Genomic DNA, 27,390 nt, shown 5'->3' on the forward strand with positions numbered 1-27,390 from the left:
CACCGGCTCCCTCACGACAGAGCTAAGCCCCGCCCCTCGGAACCATGGCTGTTTTCCAAACACACCATTCCCTTCCCTGCTTCTGTGTACTTTTTCTCCACATGCAGGACCATCTATCTGGAACCTCACCATTCTCCCTTTACTGTCTTATCTAGTGCCTCTATCCTTTAAGACGGCCAAGCATCACCCCCCAGGAAGCTTCCCGCCGACTCTCTCAGGTTGGCCTGGGTGCGTGTCTTCTGTGTTTCCCCAGCACTCTGTGCATCCCCATCACAGTGCGCCTCAGACCATCTGTCCGTCAGCTGTCACTCCAGTAAACTATGACTCTGTGTCCCCAGTGCCTAGTGTGCTCTCTTTGACACGTCCAAGGCAATCTTTCTGCCTCGCTGCTTCCCTCTTTGCATGCTGCCCATCCAAAGGGGAGATCTGCAGAAAAGAAATCTTCCCAGACGAGAAGGTGATGGCTGGAGACACAGTCCTGAAGAACTGTAGGTGGGTTGAGCATGGGTTGGTCTCAGCCAAACGCCACCCTTGGGCCATATGCAGAGTCCTCACTGAGGGCCAACGAGCGTCCAGCCTTCTCAGGAGTACAGAGTCATCATCAGCCATTGGAATAATGGGGAAGAAAATTATGATCTATTCAGACCCATCTCTGACATTCAGTTAAGGATGCTTCATTTCTCAGTCACCAGGTCCTAGAGCCTGACACAGGACTTGGGGCCTCCTCCCCCATCACTCCTGGGAAGCCAGACAGGACATTAATGGAGAGCTTAGCCAGAATGACCACCCCATCCCATAGTAAGTATAAATCAACCTGAAATATAATCAACCTTGACTTCCCTTGGTGCCTGTGAATGATGATAACCAAGATGCAGGCTGATTCTATATTCAATTCTCAATGCAATTTTCCCCCATGAATTCAATCTGGTGTGCTTCGCCAGCAGTGTGCAGGTGTGGGGGCCGCCTGGGTAGCAGAGATCCAATAGAGCATAGTCTACATGTTTGCATTTATGGGCCCATTTGTCTGACAGCTTTATGTGGGTGTGATGAACAGTCCCTCTAACTCACATAGGGGGAACCTCTGGGGAAACCACTCCCCAGGCCAGTTACATAAAAATGGTGATGCTGATGCTGGTGATGATGAAGATGAGAATGGTGAAGTTACCAGTGGGGTCAGAGAAAACCCCAGAGCGAAATTCCAGCAAGTTGGCTGCCACTCCCTGTAGCCCTCTCGGATGGCCTTGAGGATCTCCTCAAGGAGCCAGAGGTGGTCAGAGCTGGAGAGAACGTTAGACATCACCCAGCCAGCTCATCTCGCACACAGGGAAGCTGAGGCCCGGAGATGCAACGTGATTCGCTGACAGTCCCACAGGTGGTTACGAGGGGCGCTGTGGCTTCACCTTGGGTCTCAGTCCAGCTCTCTTGCCATGAGAGCACGTTGCTTTCTAGGAGCCTGCTCAAGCTGTGAGCTGCCCTGCGTCAGTTGCCACTCTGATGGCTGTCCTGCTCTCTCAGTGCTGAGTATGTCACTATGGAAGGATTGGGATCAGGTGCCCTTGGGGATCTGTGCTTGGGTACGGGCTCAGAAGTTCTAACCATTGCCCCTCCACCTGCATCCCACCTTCACACTCAAATATGGGAGTGACTGAGGGTAGATACACATTGAGGGTCCCCATATCTTAGAAGCTTATTCCATAAACTGAACATCTGAGGTCAAGGAAGAAACCCCAGCTTTTATTAGTCTCTTTCTAAGAAGCCCAAACAGACGATGTGTTAGACAGAAAGGGCAGATGATTCAACTCCAGACTCCAGTGTCTCCACAACTGGCCCATAGCAGGTGCTCAGTAAATCTGTGCAGCTTGAATGATCAGGCAAGACAACCAGTGTCAGACACAGAGCTGTTTTCTCCTCAGCATATCACCTCATTCATTCAACAAACACTTCCGGGACCTGAATCCTAATAGCCTAAGATCTTCTTTTACACGTTTCATTGTGAATTTTTCAATTATTTACCCTATTAATTTTATTGTCTCTCCATTCTCCATTCCTGTCCCCTAGGCAACCAGCATGAGGATTTTTTTTATCACGTGGGTTACTGGCCTTGAAGGCAGGAGGCAGTCTGCTTAGTGGTCAAGAGCATCTGCCTTGGAGTCTGGGAGTCCTGGATTTAAGCCCCAGGCAAGTTAACTTCTCTGAGCTTCAATTCCTTCCTCTGTGAAGTGGGGATTATAACAGGGTGTTGGCAAAGATTAAATGCGAGTACACATGTGCCAACCCTCAATAAATGTTAGCTGTGATCATAGTGATAATAATCAATGGTTTAGTTATTCACAGATCCTGGTCTTTGGGCCTCTGAACTCAGGGAGTAACCCTGCTCATTAGAAGACTGCAGGACGCCACACACCCTGCCCAGCACCGCTCACCCCCGCCGCCCCATCCCCTGCCTGGTGTGTACCCTGCAGCATCAGCTCCCCACCCACCTCCGGGCCTACCTGTGTCCCTCATGGCAGCCCGCAGCTGGGCCCAGTTCAGGCATCCTGAATGGTTAGTGTCTTGCTTGTGGAAAACCTCCTGCAAAGAGCCCACACCAAAGGCTAAGGAAGCCAGGCGTTTCCAAGCCCCATCTGAGAGCCCCTCACACCCCAGTGTCAAGGCTGCAGGACTGCTGAGTGTGAGGCTCCACCAGTAGGCCTGGCTGCCTAGACAAGAATAGGGCAGGGGGTCCCTGTCAGGTTCCCACCTCCTCTCCCAGTTCTCCTTAAGGCTTGTCAGAGTGGGCGGTCTTTCTGTTACGGGGGATGGAGAGTCTTGGTACAGGTAAACGTGCCTAATCTGAGCACGCCATCCGAATTTTGAAGGGCTTCCAACCTTATGACTCAGGAGACGGGAGGAGAGTTGTGAGTAATGATTGGAAAAGCAGGAGGGAGCCAATTTATGAAGGACTCTAAATGCCATGCTAAGGAGTGTGAACTCGACTGAAGGCCCTGGGGAATCTCAAAAAATTTTTAATAAGGAAGCAATGTGATCAGATGTTGCTTTAAAAATTCAGAAGACTATTGCAACAGGCTCTCTGAGTTTGGGACAGAAAGGAGGAAACACTAAAAGGACATTAGGGAAGATTGAGTGAGTGGTTGGGTAGAAAGGGCTGAAAGGGAGAGAGGTACCTTATAGTTTTGCAGAATTGCCATTTCTGCACTGTCCCGTGGGAGGCGTGGTGAACACCTGTTCTTACCTGATAGAGCATCAGCTGCTTCCACGGGTCCCTGAATTCCTGGATACTCACGGTGCCGGACGCATTAAGCTGATAGCAGGGTTAAGGTCAAAGCTGCCAGGGGAGTTTTGTCCACACCTCTGGAGGCAGTAATGGGCCCTCCACACAGCAATGTGCAATCTGGGACACCCCATTCAATGTTAGCTATCCCTAGCTGGCCTCTCTTGACTGCTCGGTCCAGCCCAGGGCTCCCTGGCCCTTACCAGGAAAGGACAGAATGAGCTGGAACACAGCAGCCCTGAGAGGAGAGGATGGTCTGGTGATGCTAATGATGACAGTTACCATTTAGTGAAGCAGGGTATTCTGACATGGCCAATCTGATGCAATTTAAATAAAAAATAGTAACTCTTTTTTTCACTGTTGTCAAAACCAATGCATGGAAGGGGTCAGGCACAGGGTGGCTAAGGATGCCTCTTATATTTAGTCACTTTAGGAACAGTTAAAAGCTGAATGGTCAGCCCTGTAGACCACGTCCAAGTACCCCCGCATCCGAGAGACTGGCTCAAAAACACCATGACACACCACCTCTCTTTGAGCCCTGATGGTGGGCCTAGCACTGAGCTATACACTTGACCTATGGAACTTCATTTTCACCTTGTAGGTGGGGTAAGTACTAACTCCTCCCGGTTATGGATGAGGAAATGAGGGCTCAGAGAGCATGATCTTGTCCAAGTTCATACAGCTAGTGACAAGGCTGCGACCTGCCCCAATGCCCGCATACCTGACCACCATCCCACACTGCCCGCAGCCTCTGCCAAGTTTCTGCCAACATTCTTTATATTTGCAACCCCTCCCACAGTATCCATTCTATGTGCCTCTCTGTGGTGTGGGTAATTAAACTCCAAATAACTTAAGGCAGAGGGTTTGCTAGAAAAATGACAGTGTTGAGAACGAGGAAAGCTGATTTCGCGACATGTCATGGAACTCCCCAAGCTCTGGTTTCCTGATCTGTAAATGGGGGCAGCTGCTGCTTCATCACCAAATGGAAAACTCAGGACCCTGAGGCTCTTGTAAAAGCTTCTTGTAACCTGGAGAATTGTTACTAACCGCCACCCTGCAGCTGCCTGTTCCTCGCTATCAGGAAGTAAGCTTATCGTCATTAATAACAAAATTGATCACTTTTCAGTGACAGTTCTGTCCTAAGCGCTTTACGTGGGTTATCTCATTTGTAGTCACATACCAATCTTACAGAATAGGTTTTGTTTTGGGGTTTTTTTTTTCGGTATTTTGGCTGCTATTTTTTGGGTCTTCGTTGCTGCTCATGGGCTTTCTCTAGTTGTGGCGAGCGGGGGCTACTCTTCGTTGCGGTGCACGGGCTTCTCATCGCAGTGGCTTCTCTTGCTGCGGAGCACGGGTTCTAGGCGCACGGGCTTCAGTAGTTGTGGCGCATGGGCTTAGATGCTCCGTGGCACGTGGGATCTTCCCAGACCAGGGATCAAACCCGTGTCCCCTGCATTGGCAGGTGGATTCTTAACCACTGTGCCACCAGGGAAGCCCCAGAATAGGTTTTAATACCATCTCTGTGCTGCACATGAGGACCTGGGGCACAGTGAGACTAAGTGACTAGTCGGAGATCACAGACCTAGTAAGTGCTAGGGTTGGGATTCAACCCCAGGCAGCCTGGCTCCAGGGCAAAGCTCTCAAACAGCAGAATGCATCCTCCCACAAACCCAAAAAGATACATCCAGTAGGGCCAGGATCCCCTGGCAGGCCTCGAGGCTGAAGAGAGGCTGTTCGCTCCTTAGACCTGTGAAGGAACAGAAAGTGTCTGCATGGGGGTGGCCCCAGGACTGCATGGCCCTTTTCTGAACAGGAAGAGGCAGTGCTGTCTAGGCCGGCCATAGGGTCCAATGGCCACCATTTACGTTGGGGCAGGGAGAATAAGAACAGTGAAGACAGAGAGAGAAGGCTTAGAGGGGATTCCTACATCCAAGTAACACAGTAAAACCCTGCAGAGAACATTCTGCTTTTGCCTCACAGTAGGTCAGGTGAACATGGCCCTGTGTATCGGAGGGCTGGGGTGGGGGCAGACAGGACGATAGAGTCACAGGCTCCCCAGTCTGAAAGGGCACCTGTTTCAAGCTCCCACCCAAACTGGGAGACAATCTCAGATGTCCTGACAGATGGCCTGTCAGTCTGGGAGCTCACTTTTTCACATGGCTCCAATAGCTCCAAGTCAGGAGAAATTTCTCATGTTAATTCCAAAGGAAGCTCCTGTAAAACCCGCTCACTAGCCCTAGTTCTACCTCCAGAGAAGCATAAACAGGCATTTGTCCCCTCTTCGACCCCTTCCCTCCATTCTAAACATCTAAACATTTCTCCATCGGTTCCCCAGATGATATGGTTTCTAAATCCTCACCTCCCTCTTCTACGCACTATGCTTTGCTAGCGTCTCCCTAAAATGTGGTACCAAGACTGGAATGCACTCCTGCAGCCGCAGGTGGATTAAGCAGAGTACAGTGGGTCTATCACTTCCAAAATTTTCAGTCCGCATTTCCCAAATTAGGTTCCAAGGGAGATGTTTTGCAGAGAAAGGGTTTTGAGTTCAAATACATTTGAAATATTCTGTATCTATGACCCTTGTTTCCATCACCACGTACCTTAGCACGTGATCGGTGTACAGGAGCCAAGGATGAAATTTTGTTTAATGCAGAATTTCCTAAGCACAATTGACTGTAGAATCTAACCCATTTTACTTCATGAAACACTTACTAAAACCTCTTGGTTTCTAACATTTCTTGGAACACAATTTCAAAAACACACACTAAATGTTTCCATTAAATACCGCCTGAATTTGGATTAGCTTATTTAGCAGCAACTGGAAACTATTAGCACATGTTAAGCTCAAGGTCAACTAAATTAACCAGATAGCTTTCAAATTAACTGCCACAAAGATGAGGTCTCTTCTGTTAGGAACTTGTGCAACTGATTTTTAAAATATTATAAAATGGCAGTTTTTAATTATCACCCTGACTACAGTTCATCTTTTTGGCTTGGGCACAGCTTGTGGTGAACATTCTGAATTTCAATTCTGTTGGCTATTAGATTAATTATTCCTCCCAGTTCTGTGCCATCTGCAGATCTGATAAGCCTGCATGCCACGTCTTCTTCCAAGCCATTGATAAAAGTTGAGGAAGTGTAAGGGGACCAAGGGCAGAATACAGAGACTCTCAACTAAATACCTGAAACGTATAGGCTCTGACCCATAACATAGAATTATCTCTCTGGGTTCATATTTATATAACTCTTGGAATGATGATAAAACTTGTGAATCATATTGCAACTCTCCAACCCACATTTCCTCTTTTATTATGGGAGACTTTACCAACTATTTTGCCAAGCTATAGTAGCTCTCTGATCTGTCAAGCGGAAACCCTCTCATAGGAATAAATGAAAGCAATGTGTCCATCCATTCTTTCAAAAATCATTTTGCATACTTGTGATTAACGCCTTAAAAATTTAAATGTGCAGAAGCCATCTCTTTTACAATTTTTTTTTGAGGAGGTGTAGGGAGGGGCCGCATCTCATATTGTATAATTTCTAGAGTCTCCCTTTCTGGCTCTTTTATGATACCCGAGTTTGGCTTTGAGAAACCATCTGGAAATTATACAGTTTCTGAGTGTGTTTGGGTTTGAAATCTTGGCTTCATGTAAAGGAGAAGCGATCACATATTTCAGGTAGCAAATACCCTTTAATTGTTTGGTTTACTTTTTTCAAAATCATGTTTTTCTCACTCAAAATATACACATAAAATACTTTTATATGGGCTTTCAGCTTTCCTGATGGTTTATCCCAAGCTTCATACAAAAGCATCCACACCGCCCATCTGCAGTTCTCCTATATGATGTGCTCCTTTCTATCAGATTTCCGTGGGCTAATTAATTTAAATATGAGCTCATCAGAGAGCTCCCTGGTAAGCTAGTCGATACTTAATATTTATTTGCCGGGTTGAGAAAATGAATGCCATTCTTCCACATGGACTTTATATGCCAAGAAAGAAATATTCAGCTATTCTTCTCAAATTAGCAAACTAGCAGAAATCTTCATTTTCACTGCCATCTATCTTTACATACTCAACTAAGCAAAAAAAAAAGAACAATTTTCTAAGCTGCATAAATCCTCTACCTCACGGCTTCCCTGGTGGCGCAGAGGTTGGGGGTCCGCCTGCCGACGCAGGGGACACGGGTTCGTGCCCCCGTCCGGGAGGATCCCACATGCTGCGGAGCGGCTGGGCCTGTGAGCCATGGCCGCTGAGCCTGCGCGTCCGGAGCCCGTGCTCCACAACAGGAGAGGCCACAACAGTGAGAGGCCCGCATACCGCAAAAAAAAAAAAAAAAAAAAAAAAATTCCTCTACCTCTTTGTCAGACCACACGACCCACCCTGGTATAAGACACAGCTCCTAGGGGGACCAGTGGGCATTCACATGTCCCACCAGGAGAAAGAGAAATAGACCCAGAGTTCAGAAAAGTTGTGACCCTTGAGTCCTACAGGATGACTCTGAAATACTCACCTGACCGGGGCATGTGGTTCAGGATCTTCTGCAGTTGGACTGCATTTCTTTCTGGATGCTGGGGCAGAAGCAGAGTGGTAGAAGAAAATCATCATTGCTGAAGGCTCGTTAGACGCAGAGGGCCCACAGCTAAAGGGGGTTGGGAAAGGCCTCTCCCACATCTGCTCAGGGTGGCACATATGCCATTTCTGGGCAGAATAAGTGACGCCATTTTCCTGCACACAAGGAACATGACTAGACGTATAATTAAATCTGGAATTTCATAAGAACTTCTACAACAGTTTAACTGGGTGCCAAGTTCAGAGCACCCCAGCAGGGCAGGACTCTTAAGAGGTAGACTAATAGCGGTGATTCTGAAACTGGGTTCTATAGAGATGCTTTGAAAGTTCAGCAATTGGGTTTCAGTTTTATTATGAATAAACTATCCTTAGCCAAGGGTCCAGATTTCCATTTTAGAGTTCAGAAAAGCAACCCTTTACATGAACATTTAACTTTAGAACATATTAATGCAATATAAGTACCATAAATTTGAACTTATAAAATGGCTATAAGTTATCTGTTCATATTTATCTGTTTTCTATATGTTAGGTTTCTCTGTGAGATTCCATTTGATAAAAAGGACTGCTGCAGAAAACGTTTGGAAGCCCCTGGTATGGAGGAAAACTTTTATAAACAACACACATAAGATTCTGATGTATCCTCTCTGATGACATTAAGCAAAATGCCAGTGGTGAAGATGAGAGAAGACGGGAGGGCAGGCAACTTGTGAATTAAATCAGGAGTGTTACTAACACAGGGAGTTCATGTTCTTCCCGTTGTAATGACATCACTCAGATGTCAGGCCCAGATTTCTTGCCCTGTTCCTAAATGTATTTCACATTAGGGATGGGGTGGCCTCTTGCTGGTGCTCAAACCTGGGTCAGCCCAAGGAAAGAACTGGAAGGGACCAGGTGGGTAGCCCTCCTCCTCCCCAATACCTCTTACCAGTTCCACTGCCCCCCAACCCACCCACGGGGTCTTCTCCCTGGGCTTCCCTCCCCCAGACCCCCCCAGGGCTCATCATTGCCAGGCTCCACCCACACCTCCCAACACTGAGTCTCACCTCTGCCATATTCCATTGTCACAGGGATTAAAAATTAAAGTTGTTTTTCCTACAACAAATCAATGTAGCTTCCAAGAACAGATATGCATTTTACAGGAGCCTTCTGGAATCAAACAGCTCTACTCATTTGTCTAAAACCTTGAGGGATTTCATAGAAAGTGGCAGTTTGGGGACTGGGAAGCCTTAAATCACAATTTAGATACAGGGTCAGGCAGATGCAAACCCACCCGCCATGGGATTATAGGCTCCACAGTGTGCCCCGCTACCTCCCTTGCTACCTCCCTCCGTTCAACTTACCTTTTCAAAGAGTTGGGTGAAGAACTCATCCTGCCCTTCATCTGGTCTACAGTTTCCTATGGGAACAGACACACAGAAGGACGTGGTCATTCCCCTGGACGAATGGACTCTCGTGCACACACTAATGTGCTCACGGCTCCCAGGCCTCTGAAATCTGTGAGTCTGACCCTGAGTGCTGGTTTAAATGTTTTACCATAGCACTCACCCACATCCCTGTTTCTCCAATGGTCACTGGCTTTGGGGAAGTAGCAAACCGTGAAAGCGGCAGAAGAAACACCAGGTAGAGAGAAACAGAAGCACATGGAGGTGTGACTCATGCATCTGGAGCTCTGGGCCTTCAATGCCAAGCACCTGACCAGAAGCGCAGTTACTTTGGTGCAAAAACAGAAGAACCTGCCTACTTCTAGGGCACGATAGATAACATACTAAGTGTGCCATAGAGTAGGGCCTGCAGGATCTGCAGACCTCTTCCCCCGACCCCTGAATGTGAGGGGAGAAGCCCCCCTTCCCGGCTCTGTAAACGGTCCCCATCATGTAGAATTCCACCTGACAACTCACCTTAGGGAAGACGACACTTGAATTGCGGCCAATTTCACTGAGGGGGGAGAAGAGACCGAATTACTTCTTGGGGATCATTTTGGGAACGTTTTGACCAATATTCTCCCACCCCTGGGAACTCACCTTCCCAGGTCCTTAGCTGACGCCCCACTTGCCCTTGAAGCGTGCAGTCTGGCACGGGGCTCAGCACAGGGCTGTACCTCCCCACGCGCCCTGTGTTCTCACCCCACGGCCTTTGCTCAAGTGGAGGCCTCCACCCCGTGTGCCCTTTCCTTCCCCCACCCTCATCTAACTACTCCCACTCATACGTTCAGAATCAGTGGTTTCACAAGGCAGTGAGGCCTGGGACCAAGTTAAACTACCTACGCCTGAAATATGATGGAAAAAGAACTGGGTTCTAAGCACTGAAGGGTTGTCATGTCAGAACAATCACAGGCAAAATACAGGCCTACCTCATTTCACTGTGCTCCGCGTTAGTGCATTTTTTTACAGATTGAAGGTTTCTGGCAACCCTGCATCGAGCAAGTCTATGGGCACCATTTTTCCAATAGCATTGGCTCACTGCCTGTCTCTCTGTCACATTTTGGTAATTCTTGCAATATTTCAAGCGTTTTCATTCTTATATTTGTTACTGTGATCTTTGATCAGTGATGTTACTATTGCACAAAGATTCTAACTCACTGAAGACTCAGACAATGGTTAGCATTTTTAGCAGTCAAGTTTTGTTTTGTTTTGTTTTTTTTGACCACACAACTCAGCATGCAGGATCTTAGTTCCCTGACCAGGGATCCAACCTGTGCCCCCTGCAGTGGAAGTGCAGAGTCCTAACCACTGGACAGCCAGGGAATTCCTGAGTATTTTTTAATTAAGGTATGCGCATTGTTTTTTTAAGACATAATGCTATTGCACACTTAATAGACTACAATACAGTGTAAGCATAATTTTTATATGCCCTGGAAAACCAAAAAAAATCCTGTGACTCTCTTTAACGCAGTATTTGCTTTATTGCGGTGGTCTGGAACTAAACCTGCCATATCGCCGAGGTAGGCCTGTAATAAGTTTGGCTGGGATGAGTGTATATTCATCTGAGCCTGATGGTTGATACAGCCCCCCTCAACTGAACAAACCCTGTGCATCTCTTAGGAATCACCACGTCCTTGAAGCCACCCCTGCTTCCCCCAGGACCATGGAAGAGTGGCTCAGATGCTTCTCCTTGGTGCTCTTCAAATACCCTGGGCAGATAAACGCTTGCCCCAGACACAGCGTAACATAAATAACTGTTCATACATCCATTTCCTTTCCAGATTTTGAGCCCCTGGAGGGCAGGGGCCAGACCTGTTCTAGCTTTTTCTCTCTACGTCCAGCAGAGTGTTCATTTGTTAGAAGGAGAGCGGGGAGGAAGAAGTGAGGGATGTCTCCGCGCAGACAGCTGCCCTGCTGTCCTGCTCACCCTGTCCCCTGTGTTGGTCACAGAGACCCCCGTCCTCCACCATTTTCACCTCACCCTGCCCTCCTCCCCTGGCCTGAGTGGACCCCAACCTCCAGGAGAGGCCTGGACCTTACTAAAAGACGCGCTTCCTGGAGAAGACTCTGAGGACAAACTCAGACCCCTGGTGGGACTCAGATGTGCAGGGCACAATGACGTATGTCCCAGGCTCCAGCCACAACTCCTGACTCACTTCCTTCTCTCTGAGAAACGTCTCAGGCCAATTCAGGGGAGCATTTTTCCAGAAGAACTTGGGAGGCAGTCTCCTCTGGTCATCATAGCTCTGTGGGTAGAGGATAGAAGGCAGCAGTTGAGCTGATCACCCAGGGCTTGTGGCCAGGCCTGGGCCCCTTGGCCAGGAGCCAGGACTAAGGTGGCCTCTGATTTGCTAGATCCCACCTGCCCCAATGGAGGATGAGATAAAGGGATGAGGAGTGGAGAGAAAACCAGAACCGTCCAAAGTGGGCACCTTTGCTGGAACCCTACATAAGGTTGAATAAATATGTCAACTGATTTGACTTTGTGTTAAAAACAATATCATTTGAAAAATGAGGTGAGGAATGTCACTGTGTCTGCACTTTCCACTTTACAGCTGAGGGTCTGAAGTTCAGGCAAGTTAGGTCATCTGCACAAAGTCACCTAGCGGGTAAGAGTCTCAGCCAGGATTGGAATTCAGGGCAGCTGAGCTCCAATGTCCACATTCTTGATACTTCCTGAAGCTGCCTCCATGTGTGAGCTACAATTTCAAGGTTGATTATGACATGAGTATGCTCATAGGTACAGACGGACCACCAGCCATCTCCCTCCATACAGACCAACTGGATATTCCATGTCATCTCAGTGAAAGCAGCCTCATAAAGAGGAAAGCGTACTGGCCAAAGCTCAGAAGACCCAAATCAGAGGTCTGGTTTGTGTTTTGTTTTATCTCTTATTTTTATTCTCTCTTTCTCTCTCCCTCTCTCTTTTATATCCCCCTTTTGCCCTATTTTTCTCTCTTGCTTCCTCTTCCCTTGGCTCTCATGCAGGGCTATGGAGGGAGGGGAGATCCATAAGGGGGATGCACACAGTTGCTGCTAAAGACACTATCCACCACATAAAGACATTTCCCAGATTCCACTTAGGGCTGGGGAAACAAAATGTAACTCTTGGTGATGCATGCTTTCTTTATTGAGACAATGAGAACTAGAAAATCAGCCCTTTGCTGTCTTTGCCCTGGCTGCCAGGAATCTCAGAACTAAAATTTATAATCAGCTGTAGTAGCTGTTCTAGGTTTAGTGCTCCTGGTAGAATTAACTGCTTCCTTATCCCTCATCTATTTATAACTTTTTTCTCGCCTTTTGAATTCTGTAACTGGTTCATAGTTTTGTTCTGTTTATACTTTTTATTGTAGGTTGACCTAATTCTATTTAGGAATAGGCTTGATAAAAATAGCTTTTTTTAATGTGAAATAGTAGAAATTCGTGGCATTTTAGATTTGTCTAGATTTACCAATGTCTATTTTGAGATCTGGCATCATTTATACTATTTCCTAGACTTTTTTTTTGAATTTTATTTTATTTTTTTATATAGCAGGTTCTTATTAGTTACCTATTTTATACATATTAGTGTATATATGTCAATCCCAATCCCCCAATTCATCCCACCACCACTCCTCGACTAAATAACTTTTTCTTTTTAAATTAATAGGCAACTTTGGGAGCACTCAGTATTCCCTCGGGAGGAAAACAAAAAACCCAAACCGACCCAAGACACCCAATGCAAAATGGTTTCTTTACAAAAACCCTTTTACTCGATTCAGTCCAATCTGAGAAAAGTAAGTTTTTCACTCCTGTTTTCTTTGGGAAACAAAGGATACCTGCCACCCTTCAGAGGCTGGGAGAGCTCAGGCCTTCTTAACTGACCCCTCTAGGCTGCCACTGCAGCTGAAACACAGAGCTGTTGCTGTCCTCTGCCTGTGTTTCTGTTTTGTTTTCCCAGCCTTTGTCCCTTGTCCCCTAGTAGGTGGGCTGCATGGGCTCCTGATGTCCCATCTGTTATAGATCTATTTTATTATGGGCTTCATAACTCAGGCAAGATTGTGATTTATCATTCTTCCTATGTTGTGACAGTCTTCAATATTAGCCCTAAGTATTTATGTAGGGATTTAATCGATTCTAAAACTTATTGGTTCTGCATCAGGCTCAGACCTGTCTATGGAGGTATAAGGACTTTGGGGGGGCCTTGGATAAAAAAAGAACAGCAGATGCTCTTTACCTGCACACACAGAGGCAGCTGGCATTATTGCCAGACCTTCCCGTGGCTCCTTACGTAAGGCTGCTGCAGTCTCAGTGAACCCGGGACATCGCTCCCTACCAGGGCCGGCCTGGCAAGTGTGCAACTCACCTTGCTCATCTGAAAAACAAAAACGAGAGGCCTCATTAGGCAGTGAATCCAGCTCTTTCACAAGCATGAATTCTAACGGAGGCTGGTATACAAGAAGACTCTACCCAGAGGCCACTTCCCCTCCCATAAGACTTGCTGTTCCAGTCAGTGACATTTTACTCCATCATCAGAAATCCTGGAAAAAGGTGAGGCAAGGTAAGCTTGGCTTTTGGGGAGGGGCAAAGGGAACTAGAATTAACTGTACCAACTGTGTGCCAGGCACAATGATAAGCACTGCTACACGATCTTCTTTTACTCCACCTTTTGCACAAATATCACTGTCCCCATTTTACAGATGTAGAAACTGATGTTCAAATGCAAGAAGGTGGCTTGTTCTAGATCACATATTCCCAAGGATTTGCACCCATGGTAGACAGAGAAGGATGTAGGTAGACAGAGAGGGATGGTAAGAGGACAGGAAACAGGAAGAAAGGATAAGACTCCATGAGAGGTCCACCTACCCTGAAGAGGTGGAAGCCAATGGCACATTGCAAGGCATCTGGAACCTCCTGCCCTCCTGGGGCCTCCAGACCGACAGCAGGAACTGCGGGTTCTTCCAAAATGTATCTGGGGCAGAACATAGTGAAGGTGAGACAGGCTCCCCTAGCATCCTGCTTGCCAAACCACAGAGAGGAGCACAGACCCAGGGTGCTGCCCCGGGATTCCCACCCAAGGTCCACCCGGACAGAGCTGGGGTCTCTTTCACCACAGCTCTGTCCCCCTCCCTCCCACCTCTTCCACCTCGGGTTCTTCTATGGACACACAGACCTGAGAGTTACTCTCCACTGTAGCTTTTGCCCAGCATGCTGCCTGGCACAGACTTTGTGTCCTGAAGATGTTCACTGCCTGGGTCAGTGACTGTTAACTAACAGAAGAGAATGTGTCTGTGGTCCCAGGGGAGCAGCATTTTAACGGGGACCAAGCCTTAGCTTATGTGCAGCTTCAGCCTTTGGGGGGACACTGTGGGGGAGATGAAGCCAGAGCCAGGGCCACCCAGGCCCCGCTGAGATCTTACCCCCTTCAAATCTTTCCTACCCAAGAATGGCCCATTGTGGAGAAAGGGTCACAGTCCCCAAACCTCTCCACTTGGAGAATGTATACACGTTCATCTCCTATACCTGATGACTTGGGAATCCTTGATTTTGATTCTCTACCAAACTCTAGGTAAGGAGAGCCTGATACATACGATATAAAGACTATTTCAATCCAGCCTGTTATGGGGTGGTTACTTCAGCATATCAGTGACCTTATCCTAAAACCACAGAAAGATGTGACCCAACCTTCTACTATGCCTGTGCACCTGTGGCCACCTGGTGCCGATTAGGAAAGGGAACCCTCTGGAAAGATACACCCCCAAGAGGTAGGCAGCATGACTGAGAATTCTATGCCCTGGTGCAAATTAGGACAAAGGTGCCCCATCTTCCTGGTTCACATAGCCCGGGGCCAGCGCACGCAGCTTGGCCAGCAAAGCCCCCTCACCTTCAGCCAGGGGACCTGGGCAGCGGCTCTGTCTGCAGCCCCACCTTTGCCTGGAGAAGCTGCCACTTTAGACCCAAGAGCCCCTGGCTCCTGTGCACAGGCTCACCTCGGGTGACTTTGTCGGACCACCAGCCATGGTCCCTTTCTCCCATCTCCCCTCCAGCATGGTGTACGACCACTTCTGGGCCACCTCCTGACTCAGCAGGCCTGGGCTCAGTTTACAGATGACCAGAAGCATGAAATGTGCTTTAAAGTCCTGCAGTGCCATCTTGTGTAGAGGAGAAAGAGATGACATCCAATCATCAGGACCAGAAGGGAGGCTGCAACTAAGTAACGGGCATCCCAGCCCTCTGCTGGACCCAGGGCCCCATCCTCCACACCCCCATGCAGAGCTGAGCTGGCTTTGGACCCATGAGAGTGGGGCTGGTTGGACCAGTGTGAGGGTCCATCTCGGGAAGGTGGTGCTACCAAGAAACCCCACCCTGTGGCTGGAAGCAGCCTCCAACAATGGCTGCCTGAGAGCAATGTTCTTGGGCTGCTGATGGTGGTGATAAAGTGGAATTGGGGCATTCATAGCTAGTCAATTGATTTATACATGTTCAATAAGAATTGCACAAATCAGTTCCTCATCATCAATTGATAAAAATCTTTGCCCCAATTGGCTAACGTTGTGCCCCAAGGCGTGTTGTCTGAACCAGCTCAGTTTACTATCTGTAAACAGAAAGAACAGTATTTGCAGGACTCTTGAGTTCAATGACCACTTACTTCAAGAGCGAAAGGGCCACAGCAGTCTGAAAAGGATGGGTACAGGGAGAAGAGGGACAGCGTGGGAGTTAATAGTAAGGGTGAAAAGTGGAAGAAACGGGGAACAGGTGGGTCTCATGTCAGACACCCAGAAGCAGCATCAGGGTGTCTGGTGGCCTTTCATAAAAAGGGGCGAGAGGCTTTGGGGTGGGTGGGGGTAGTACTGCTTTGCTGTGGAGGGCACAGGTGCGGTGGCTTATAGTTGGCAAGAAACAGAAGTCGGAGAGGAGGCAGTGGCTACACCCACCCTCTGCTTTGAGCACCCGCTGAGCTCCATGCCAGGGGTCTCTGCTCTCATCACAGAGACTGTGACTGTTTGATTGCCCTGCTAGGCCATGAGCCCCTAAAGGGTCTTCTTGATCTCTGTATAAGAGATCTTGTCTCTTGATCTCTCTTGATCTCATGTATGCCTGGCATACATGAGGCACCCTGTAAACGTTTGCTGGATGGATGTCCTAATGTAAGCCAGCGCACGTGCCCCAAGTCTCTGAGTCAAATACCAGAATTCTCCATCATCATCTTTCCTCAGCAGCAGAATCTTCTCCTTGGGCCTCAGTAGCTCCCACATACTTGAGCTGAAAACAGAAAAGAAATGTTTTCATGGGGAAGGAAAGGATTGAGAGGGACATGCGAGAAATTCTTCAGTAAATGCTCTATAGTGTTGCTATTTATTCTCATCTTCATACTGCTTGCAGACAATTACATCTCACATCCTCTATTATGAAAGCAACGTGTGACATTAATTCATCACTTACTCTGAGCCAAGTTCTGGGCCAGGCTCTTGACATATTTTATTTCATTTAAGGCTAACAGCAACTTTACAAAGTAGGGATTTTTATTGCCATTTTAGAGATTAGGAAACTGAGGTCAAAAGAGATTAGGTCACTTGCTTGAAGTCACAAAGTTATTAAATGTCAGAACTAGCATTGGAACCTATGTTGCTATTGGTTTTTTTTCCCATAGCCCATCATTTTGGACTTCTGTTTCTGGCTACAAAGGAGTAAGGCTTTCATGTACCACTTCCCCACGATAAACAACTAAAAATGGGACAAAATACAAGAAACAACTGTTCTTGGACATTAGACAGCAGGCAGCACAGAATTGTGACCCCAAGAGGAGGGAGACAAATAAAGTGAGCCCTAACATTGCCTAGACTCCTGCCTGAAACTAATTCCCTGGACAGTGATGCAGGGAAGTGGACCCAAAAAGAGCCTAGCAGCCTTGCTGAGTGGAAGAGACAGAGTCTGAAGTTCAGGGAGACAAGACAGCTAGAATTTGCTGGGGAAAGTGCCCAAGAGGAGGGGGCTACTTAAACAAGGACCTCCGGAGAACTTCACAGGTGTTCCCTTGAGTCTTTGGCTAAAATAAAATCTGTCCATACATAAAATGAAATCCCACAAGACTGGACTGTACACAGAACAATTTCCAGAGCTGACACCAGGCTGGAAATCATTTGAATTCCCATCAGCCAGAGTCAAAAGACCTTACAGTATACATGGGGTCTTTAGTAGAGAACTCAAAGGGTCTACACCTTAGTAGTGGGGTCAAATTAGGCCCCAACTAAAAGTTTTCCTAGATCTGTCCTAAAAGAAAACTTCAAAGTATCAAAATAATCCCTAAGCAACTAAATCTACAATGTCCAGTATCTAATAAAAAATTACTGTGTATATGAAGAAGCAGAAAATGTGATCCACTATCAAATCAATATCAAAAAACCCCAAACAACCCAATCCAAAAATGGGCAGAAGACCTAAATAGACATTCCTCCAAAGAAGATATACAGATTGCCGACAAACACATGAAAGGATGTTCAACATCACTAACCATTAGAGAAATGCAAATCAAAACTACAATTAGGTTACCACCTCACACCGGTCAGAATGGCCATCATCAAAAAATCTACAAACAATAAATGCTGGAGAGGGTGTGGAGAAAAGGGAACCCCCTTGCACTGTTGGTGGGAATGTAAATTGATACAACCACTATGGAGAACAGTATGAAGGTTCCTTAAAAAAGTAAAAATAGAACTACCATATGACCCAGCAATCCCACTACTGGGCATATACCCTGAGAAAACCATAAGTCAATAAGAGTCATGTACCACAATGTTCATTGCAGCTCTATTTACAATAGCCAGGACATGGAAGCAACCTAAGTGTCCATCGACAGATGAATGGATAAAGAAGATGTGGCACATATATACAATGGAATATTACTCAGCCATAAAAAGAAACGAAATTGAGTTATTTGTAGTGAGGTGGATGGACTTAAGAGTCTGTCATACAGAGTGAAGTAAGTCAGAAAGAGAAAAACAAATACCATATGCTAACACATATATGTGGAATCTAAAAAAAAGAATGGTTCTGAAGAACTTAGGGGCAGGACAGGAATAAAGACGCAGACGTAGAGAATGGACTTGAGGTTATGGGGAGGGGGAAGGGTAAGCTGGGACGAAGTGAGAGAGTAGCATGGACATATATACACTTCCAAATGTAAAACAGATAGCTAGTGGGAAGCAGCCACATAGCACAGGGAGATCAGCTCGGTGCTCTGTGACCACCTAGAGGGGTGGGTCAGGGAGGGTGGGAGGGAGACGCAAGAGGGAGGAGATATGGGGATATATGTATATGTATCAAGAAGGAGGAGATATGGGGATATATGTATATGTATAGCTGATTCACTTTTTAATAAAGCAGAAACTAACATACCATTGTAAAGCAATTATACTCCAATAAAGATGTTTAAAAAAAAAAAAAAGGAAGAAAATGTGATCCATGACCACAAGTAAAAACAGACCTAGAAATAAGAGAGATATGATGGAATTAGCAGATAAGGACATTAAAACACTCAATATAAATGTGCTTCTGGGCTTCCCTGTGGCGCAGTGGTTGAGAGTCCGCCTGCCAATACAGGTGACTTGGGTTTGTGCCCCGGTCCGGGAGGATCCCGCATGCCACAGAGCAGCTGGGCCCGTGAGCCATGGCCGCTGAGCCTGCAAGTCCGGAGCCTGTGCTCCGCAACGGGAGAGGCCACAGCAGTGAGAGGCCTGCGTACCGCAAAATAAATAAATAAATAAATAAATAAATAATAAATGTGCTTCATGTTCTCAAGGATGTAAAGGGAACTATGGACATGATGAAGAGAAAAGTGAAAGATATTCTCAAATGGTATCTCTAGTATTAAAAAATATAATATCTAAAATGAAAACTACTCTGGATGAGACTAATAGCAGATTAGACACTATGGAATAAAGCCCATCATTTTATTTAATCCTCATCACACCTCTGGCTCAAGGAAATTAGAAGTTTGCCTAAGATCACACAGCTACCAAAGTTAACTTAATCTGTCATTTTTCTCAAAGGCAAGCACTTGTTTTCCTAAACAAACCACTACCAAAAACATTATGATGCTATATTTCTACAACACTTTAAAATTTATATAAATCGGGCTTCCCTGGTGGCACAGTGGTTAAGAATCCGCCTGCCAATGCAGGGGACGCGGGTTTGAGCCCTGGTCCAGGAAGATCCCACATGCCCAACTAAGCCAGTGCGCCACTGAGTCTGCACTCTAGAGCCCACATGCCACAACTACGGAAGCCTGCGCGCCTAGAGCCTGTGCTTCGCAACAAGAGAAGCCACCGCAACGAGAAGCCCAAGCACTGCAACGGAGAGTAGCCTCCACTTGCTGCAACTAGAGAAAGCCCAAGCGCAGCAACGAAGACCCAACGTAGCCCCCCCAAAAAAATTTATATAAATCTTTGGATGCCATTTTTCCATATAGACCCAGTCCTTCTGACAATTCTATTTATTAATGTATAATAAATAGAGTGTAGTACATTCTATCAGGAGTAATATTCCACTTATTTTTCTGAGCCTTCATTTTTTCATCTGTAAAAATGATTAAGTAATAATGCATATGTGAAAATGTCAAAAGCACGCATTTGAATTTGTGTGCCAAAGGCAGCCTCCTTTGCAGCCTTTACCTACCCCGTCCTCACCCCTCCCAGCCAGTCTCAAAAGTTCACCTGTCACTCCAGTCTCCTTTCCATTCCACTCTTCCCCAGGGGTTCTGCAGCTTGACTAGGTATGCAGGTCCATGTTTGGAGGTCACCTGTATAAAATGAGAACCAGTCCAGGTGGCTGGGCTGAGTGCCAATAGCAAATGTTGCAGATATCTGGGTGAGATTCATGCCTGCAGATGAGACCTTGAAATGAATGATCAAAGGCCCTGGGGGTTGGTAAGAGGAGAAAATGGCTCTGCTGCTCACTAGCTGTGAGACCTAAGGCAAGTTACTTAACCTCTCTGTGTCCTTTTCCTGATCTGTAAAATGAAGCCAATAGTCACATCTACAGCAGTGGGTTGAATGGGTGCCCTCCTCCAAAGATACGTTTACCTAGAATCTATCAATGTGATCCTATTTGTAAAAAGGGTCTTTGCAGGTGTAATTAAGTTAAGGATCTTGGGACAAAATCACCCTGGATTAGGGTGGGTCCTAAATCCAATGACAAGTGTCCTTACAAAAGAAGAGAAGGGGAAAGACACAGAGGAGAAGGGTGTGTGAAGATGTAGGCAAAGACCGGAGCTATGCATTCCAAGCTGGGGAATGCTGGGAGCCACCCTAAGCCAGAATAGGCACGAAGGATTCTCCCTTACAGCTATTGGAGTGAGTGCGGTATTAAGGACACATTGATTTCAGACTTCTGGCTTTAAAAAACACTGTGAAAAATAAATTTCTCTTGTGGCAATTTGTTATGGAAGCCCTAGGACACTAATACACCTACTCATAGGACTGTTGTGAGGATTGAGTTAACATTGGTAAAGCAGTCAGGACAGTATTTATCACATATTAAGTACTAAATTTTGTGAAATACATTTGTTAATTAAATATAAAATCATAAACATAAATATTTTTAAATATAAATTTTGTTATCTCAATATGAAAACAAAAGTTCTTGACACACACAAACATGACTGATGGAGATCTAAGAGAAAGAAGAAGTCAGGTGCGAATGGAGTTGAAAAAGTGTGAAACAGAGTTAAAGGGAATTGGAGGACTTTGGGGAAGTCACACTCTCTAGGGGATAGCAGAGGTTCTTTAAGATTCAACCTGCTGATTCCTTATCTCTGTGCTTTGCTCCTGCTCTCCCTCCACCAGGAAGGCCCTTCTCTCCTCACGCAAATCTACCCATCTTTCAGGGGCCAACTCCATGTTACCTCCTCTATAAAGTCTTTTCTGATTTCCCTCCAACCCTACCAGGTAAATGTCTTCTCTCCTACCTCTAAACCCCTAAAGCCTTTCACCATTGCTTTCTTCTTTCAGTTTCTACTTTGCTTCCCTATCCATTTCAAATATGGTTTGCCTCCATACTTGACTGTAAGCTCTTTGTAGGCAGGGTCCCCGTCTGGTTCATCTTTCTCTCAATGTTTAGTAGAGCTCAAAAGATGGATAGCATCAGAAGGAAACTGGGAGATTGTGGGAAAAGGAGCATGTGGGAAAGAAGCAGGAATTTGGAGGGAAAACCCAGGTAGAAAAGCTATCAATGGCAGCCTAGAGCGAAGTGAAGCTCAAAGAAGGGTTGTGAGGCACAGCAGGGCTAGATGGCTGATTGGCTGGGACTGCCAAGAGAGGCTGGGATGGTGCAATGGAGGTGACAAAGGCTGGACCCACCACTTCACACCAGAGAAGCAGCACGGAGGTCCGGGGAGCCTACTACCTGCTTTGGCAGGCCTACCAGAAAAACTCACCCCCTAGACTGGGCACAGACACCAACGTTCATCAAGATGAGGTGAGGCCTCGGTGAGAAGGCCCCGGAGAGAAGGGACAGGTTGAAGGGAGACAGAGGGGCTGGGTTCCACCCACCTTCCGGATCCCTGCGAGCGTATAGGCATGGTCTTGCAGCAGCCCGTTCTTCAGCACTCTCTCCTTCTGCAGAGACAGAGAGCTCCTGTCAGCGCTCTGTTGTGTACAGCTAACTTGGGAGTTGGGGGGATTTATTGGCTGGAGCCAGGGTTTACGGGGAGGGGGTAGGAGAGACCCATGCTGTGCTTTCTTACAGTTTTCAAAGCTCTTCAGCACCTGCAGTCTCATTTGAGCCTTTCAAGAAGTCAGGGTGCCACTCCGCAGTGATTAGCACCCCACCTTCTCGAGGGCAGCACAGACTCAGAGCTGCTAAGTCATGTGAGGTGACACGACGGTCGTTAGCAGAGGCAGGGCTGAACTGAGGGCTTCCTACTCCACTTCTGGGTTCTTATTTGTTATGAAATTAGACAGTGACAGCTAGCGGTGCTGGTAAATAAATGGCCTTGCATGTGGTTGACACTCAAGAGTTGTTAGCTCCCTTCTCTGAACACCATCTGTGTTCTATGGTGTTCTCGCCTGCCCCAGGGGCTCAGCTCTGCTGTTCTAGTTTGAACATTAGGACCCTGGGTGTGGGAGTTGGTGGAGTCCAGGGGCCCACACTAGGTGAGGGCAGCAGCTGGTGGACGAAGGGGATGGTAGCCGGGGAGGAGGCCATCCTGCCAGGGCGCAGCCCAGTCTCACCCCTGAGTGGGTCTGACAGCCAATCGGGGTTCTGTTGTAGGTGGCTCAGGTTAGGATGTCCCAGAGGTTGCCAGGGGCTTCTACCAGGTTGATGGTCATTGTCACCCCTCCAGTGAAGTCCACAAGGGCTTCAGATACCTGTCCACGCTGCAAGTCTTCATAGGAGCCAGAGAGCCTGCCCAGGGAAGGCATAAGCATGGGATAAGGGAAGGGTGTTTATGCTGTAGCCTGGGATGGTCCAAACAAGTCTAGAGAATCCCCCGCTTGGTTATTCCCTGGTCATGTGTCTGCTATTCCTTCCTTCCATCCTAGGGGCAAAAAAAGAAAATATATACTCAGAGTTTCTAACCCTATTAAACAACTCCATCCATTAGGGAAAGTCAGACTCTTGAAAGCATGTTCCGACAGAGTGACTTCTATATTTGCTGAGATGCACCTCATCTCTCACTTGAGAAACTTTACTGCTTCTTACTCATGTCCTCCCTCAACACTGATGAGAGGGAGACAGAGGCAGAGGAGGTGGGAAGGGCTGGGAAGGAAAGGGGTTGTCTTACTTAGCATAGGCCTTTTCCAGAAGAGCTCCCCAGAACAAGATCTTGTAGGTAGAAGAGACAAAGACCAGCTGGCCAGCCTCATTCACAGGCAGTCGGTCATCTACCACCACTGGAACCCACTTCCCAAAGTGCCAGAACTGGAAGAAGAGAGTGCCTGCTGGTGAGTGAAGACTGCCATGGAGGTTAGTCAGCCCAGGGAGCAAAGACATGACTCTTCCAGAACCCTCTTTCCTATGGCCTCCTCCAGGCTGGGGCACCAGGAGGACACTCCCCCAGAACTGGAAGATGCCAGCATACTTCTCAGTGAAACTCTGATTCAGGGGAATGACACGACTCAGGATGTCCTGGTGCAAAGTCAGAGCTTGCAAAGCCGCCAAGAACCAGCAGTCGCCTAAGCCAGATAGCACACAGTATCCACATGAATCTGTTGGACACACGTGCACAGACCACAGTGTCTGCATGGATGTACTCTACAGGCCTGCACATGCTATAAGTGTCTACATGAATCTACTGAGGACTCATTGCATGCAAGAAATGTCTGGTGCCAATTGCTATCCTCTCTGGGCTTGTAGCCTAGTTTAGGAGAAGGGAATTCTATATCGGGGAGGAAGATGGTGAGTGAGCAGAATAGAGGATGGGGAACATTGTCTGGAATCCAGACTTGACACCAAGAACTGAACCATATTCCTGGGCCAGCTTTTAGCTTCCCCGTGCCCCAATGTCAGGAACTTGGACCCAAACACAACCAAACTTTTCTAAGGCCTGCTTCTGTAACTGATTTATATTCTTCTGAGAAAGCCTCAACCCTTCTGGACTCCATTTCTCTGTCTGTGAAATGGGTATCACTACACGTGTGCCTTCCCTCATGGCCAAGGGTTTTTCTGTTCCTCTAAAAACAAAGTTGGGTTGAGGATAGATCTGCTTGGATTCTGGGGTATCTAGTGACTGGTGTGCCAAGAAGGACTCATTACAGGGACTAAGGTACAGTGAGCACATTTTCCAAAGATGAAACTTAGACCTGTAAACTGGTAGCAAGGATGCTCGTTAGGCAAGGTGTGGCATTCCCACGCATCCTCAGGGGACCGGTTGTGATCACTTTCTCATCAAAGGACAACACGTCAAGGTCGAGTTCAGGGTGGCCATTTCCCCTGTTGGGCTCTCTCAATCCCCCTCCTCCCCACTCAGCTCTGCCTTGTCTGGGCTGGGCTGGCTAGTGCCAGTTGTGTGTCTCAGGGGCTGTGCAGACTTTCCTCCCAGTCCCTGGCACAGATCCAGCCTTTTGGCCTTGGCAGAATAGAAGTGGGGATTGCTGTGCAGCTCCTGTAGGAACAAACAGAAATGTCCTTCTGAGCGAGAACAAAGAAGCTCCTGGAGCTACAAGGACCACAGTTTCCCATATCCTCAAACTGGACTTCTGGGGACATAAATATAGAACATATGTGAAATCAGGGCTGTTCCAGAAAATCAGGCTTACAGATTCTGCCCACGGTATTTCTCATTCCTTCTTGCAGCTCATGTTAAGTGAGAGTCCTGGAGAACCCCGTGTAGATATTGAGAAGTAGCACTTGTATCACGAATGCCTTTTCTTGGAGCATCTGTGAAAAATGGAAGCGCCTCTCTTAGGGGGCGTCCTCTTTTTTCCTAGAGATCTTCCCATTCTCCTTATTCTCCCCCTACTCTTCCTTCCCACTCCCAACCCCCAGTCTAACGGCCTCTTTGGCTTCCATGCTGAGATGCAGGCTTGGGGGGGCAGGGGGAGTGGGGGGCGGTCTCTGCTCCACAGCAGGCCCTAAGCCCTCCGTCTTTGCATGCGCACCCTTCCCTCAAGGTCAGGTGTGTGACAGACTCACTACATCAGCAGTTCCCAAGATTTTCTGGGAGAAGGAGAACCTTGGCTGTCATCTAGTTTAGGAGGCTCACTTGGGAATTTCACACACAGTAGGGACTTAGAAAGTCGGGCGCTACAGGCTCTGATGGTAACGGCTGAATAGGGAACAGAAAAGGGGGAGAATCTGTAGCACAGACTGAGTGAGCTGGATTGCCTTTGAACACACTAAGAAGTTGCCTTTTAAAGGACTTGTTGATGTGTTTTATGAAGAGAAGAACACTTGTAAAGTGATTAATAGCTTCTTCAGGATGAGGCCACATACACACATACCTTATCTTTAAAGAAGTATTCCTAAGTCACCTTCAGGAGAGTCTAGACCCAGATGCAGCCCGTTGGGAGTTCTTGTGTGTCTTCTGTGGAAGAAATTGGCTCATTCCCATATTGCCACAGCTCTCTACACAGGGCCACATGGGTCTCGGTCATATGTGGAAATGCACTTTAACTATTATAAGTGAGCAATGTTGGAGCAGGCCAGTAAATGAACACACTAAGCAGGACACAGGTATTAGCGTGTGCAGCCTAAAGACATGCTGCCTGGCCTGAGAGCTTCCTTGGCTCCCCAGGGAGTTGGCCTCATCCATCATGTTCTTCAGGTCGGGATTCATTTGTCCTCAGCAAATCAGTAGTCAGAGCCTCAACCTTCGCTTTTCCCACATTGGCTATGCTTGCCTTCTCTGTAGATGCTGAGGGCAAGAGAGAGCTTTATGGTGGGGAGGGGGATCCCTGGTACTCATGACCCCCAGGAGGCCTTAGAATGTTAACTGGCTGGTGAACATGGAGCACCATCACCAGGTGAGACACTGGGTCTCTTTCACGCCTTGGGTCCCCATCCTGATGGTCAGTTCATTCAGATGTTTACTGAGAACCTACTATGTGCAGACACAGTACCATGCTTGACACATACACTTGGCTCTTGACTCACCAATAAGGGTAGAGTCGGGGCTCTGAAAAGGAATCAAAATAAATAAGAAGCATGTCCCCGCTCACAGGTACAGTGGACCTGCAGAATCCTCCTACAGGATGACTGATTTCCAGAGAGCTCTGGCATCTCACCACAACCCACAGAGTTGTCTCAGGTAAAATTGGAATAGAAACCTAGGCTCCTCGCACAATGGCTCTGTCTACATGATTAAAAGGCATCGGATGGAAAAAATGATCAATTCCATTCTCTTGACAGTCGGAACAAAAGAACAAGACTAAGAATCAGCACAGCCTGATTTATCTTGGGAAGAACTATCCTTCTTTTGTGTAACAGGTATTGTACAGTGTTCATGGTGTGCCAGATTTGGAATTAGAAAACCCAGGAGGTGGCTGGGTTTGCCACCTCTTATCTGTGTGGCCATGGGCAGACCACTTACCATGCATGAGCTGGCTGCCTTACCTATAAAAAGGAGATGACATACACTGTGCCTACTCTCAAGACTCAAAGAGACAACGATGTGAAGTGGCTTGAATAAACTCTAAAGCAGGGGATGGCAAGCTATGGTCCATGGGCCAAATCTGGCCCACCATTTGTTTTTCTAAATAAAGCTTTATTGAAACACAGCCACAATTACCCATTTATGTACTGTCCATGGCTGCTTTTGCAATATACATTACAAAAGCAGAGTTGAGTAGTTAGAGCAGAGATCATATGGCCCACAAGTAAAAATATTTACAGCCTGGTCCTTTACAGAGAAGTCTGCTCTAAAGCACTACCTAACCCAGGTGGATTGTTGCTGCGTGGCACTAGGCACAGGGGTAAGCTCCAAGGAGGAATTCACAGAATAAAATGTGGTTAATTGAATCCGTCCCTGAGAATTTATCTTAATGCAACAGAATTTTATCTCTAATTGATTTATTGATTTTTTTTTTTTTTTTTTTTTTTTTTTACAGATTCAACATTTTCAGTTACATTTATGTCTCAAAAAGACTTAAAGATTTGGCTTGCCACTTCTCTCTGCTAAAGTCTGGTCTCTAATGCATTTTTTAGAGGTGATGACATCAGGCATTCTTGAGCAGTTTTCAGGTGGTTTTGTGGGTACTGATTATGAATAGGAACACCCACATCTCTATGTACAGATCGTGACCTGTTCATAAAAGGGGAAATGATTTTACAAAATTAACAGTTGGAAAGGATCTTGAAAGTTTTTACCATTTAGATATCTATCTGCATTTAGATTGAGTTTTTAATAGAAGACCCCAAGACATTGCCTTTCAGGAAACAATGAAGGACGTGGTCCAGCTACGAGATATTGAAGGCAAGAGTATTTTTTTTCCTGGATTTTCAGAGCCCATCGTTGTACTATGAAAAAAGAGGTGGTTGATAAGTGTTTGCTGACTGACTGAATGAATGAATAGATGTTTCTTCATTTGTGAAATGTAAAGAATGGTAAAGCCTGCCCTCTTCACCCCTCCTGATGTGAAGCTGAAAGGAGAAAAGGACAGGAAAACTTTCTGTGAGCTCTCAACCATTCGGCTGCTCTTCTGTTGTTCTGG

General features: G+C 46.9%; 1 protein-coding gene across 1 annotated transcript; it reads right to left on the reverse strand.

Moving 5' to 3' along the window:
* Positions 1–1,106: 1,106 nt before the first annotated feature.
* On the reverse strand, positions 1,107–25,517 carry CAPN14 (calpain 14; the record flags this gene model as incomplete). Its single annotated transcript, XM_082642989.1, is given in 20 exon segments — positions 1,107–1,249; positions 2,493–2,571; positions 3,233–3,301; positions 4,954–5,018; positions 7,783–7,840; positions 9,182–9,237; positions 11,190–11,262; positions 11,311–11,508; positions 13,608–13,616; positions 14,134–14,213; positions 15,252–15,393; positions 16,429–16,504; positions 19,954–20,039; positions 21,790–21,852; positions 22,471–22,515; positions 22,519–22,645; positions 23,025–23,161; positions 23,297–23,415; positions 24,206–24,344; positions 25,452–25,517. Coding segments are annotated over 20 exon segments (1,830 nt in total).
* Between the last annotated feature and the right edge of the window lie 1,873 nt (positions 25,518–27,390).

The sequence above is a fragment of the Mesoplodon mirus genome (genome assembly GCF_964341445.2).
Source record: "Mesoplodon mirus genome assembly, chromosome: 14".
Lineage (NCBI taxonomy): Eukaryota > Metazoa > Chordata > Mammalia > Artiodactyla > Ziphiidae > Mesoplodon > Mesoplodon mirus.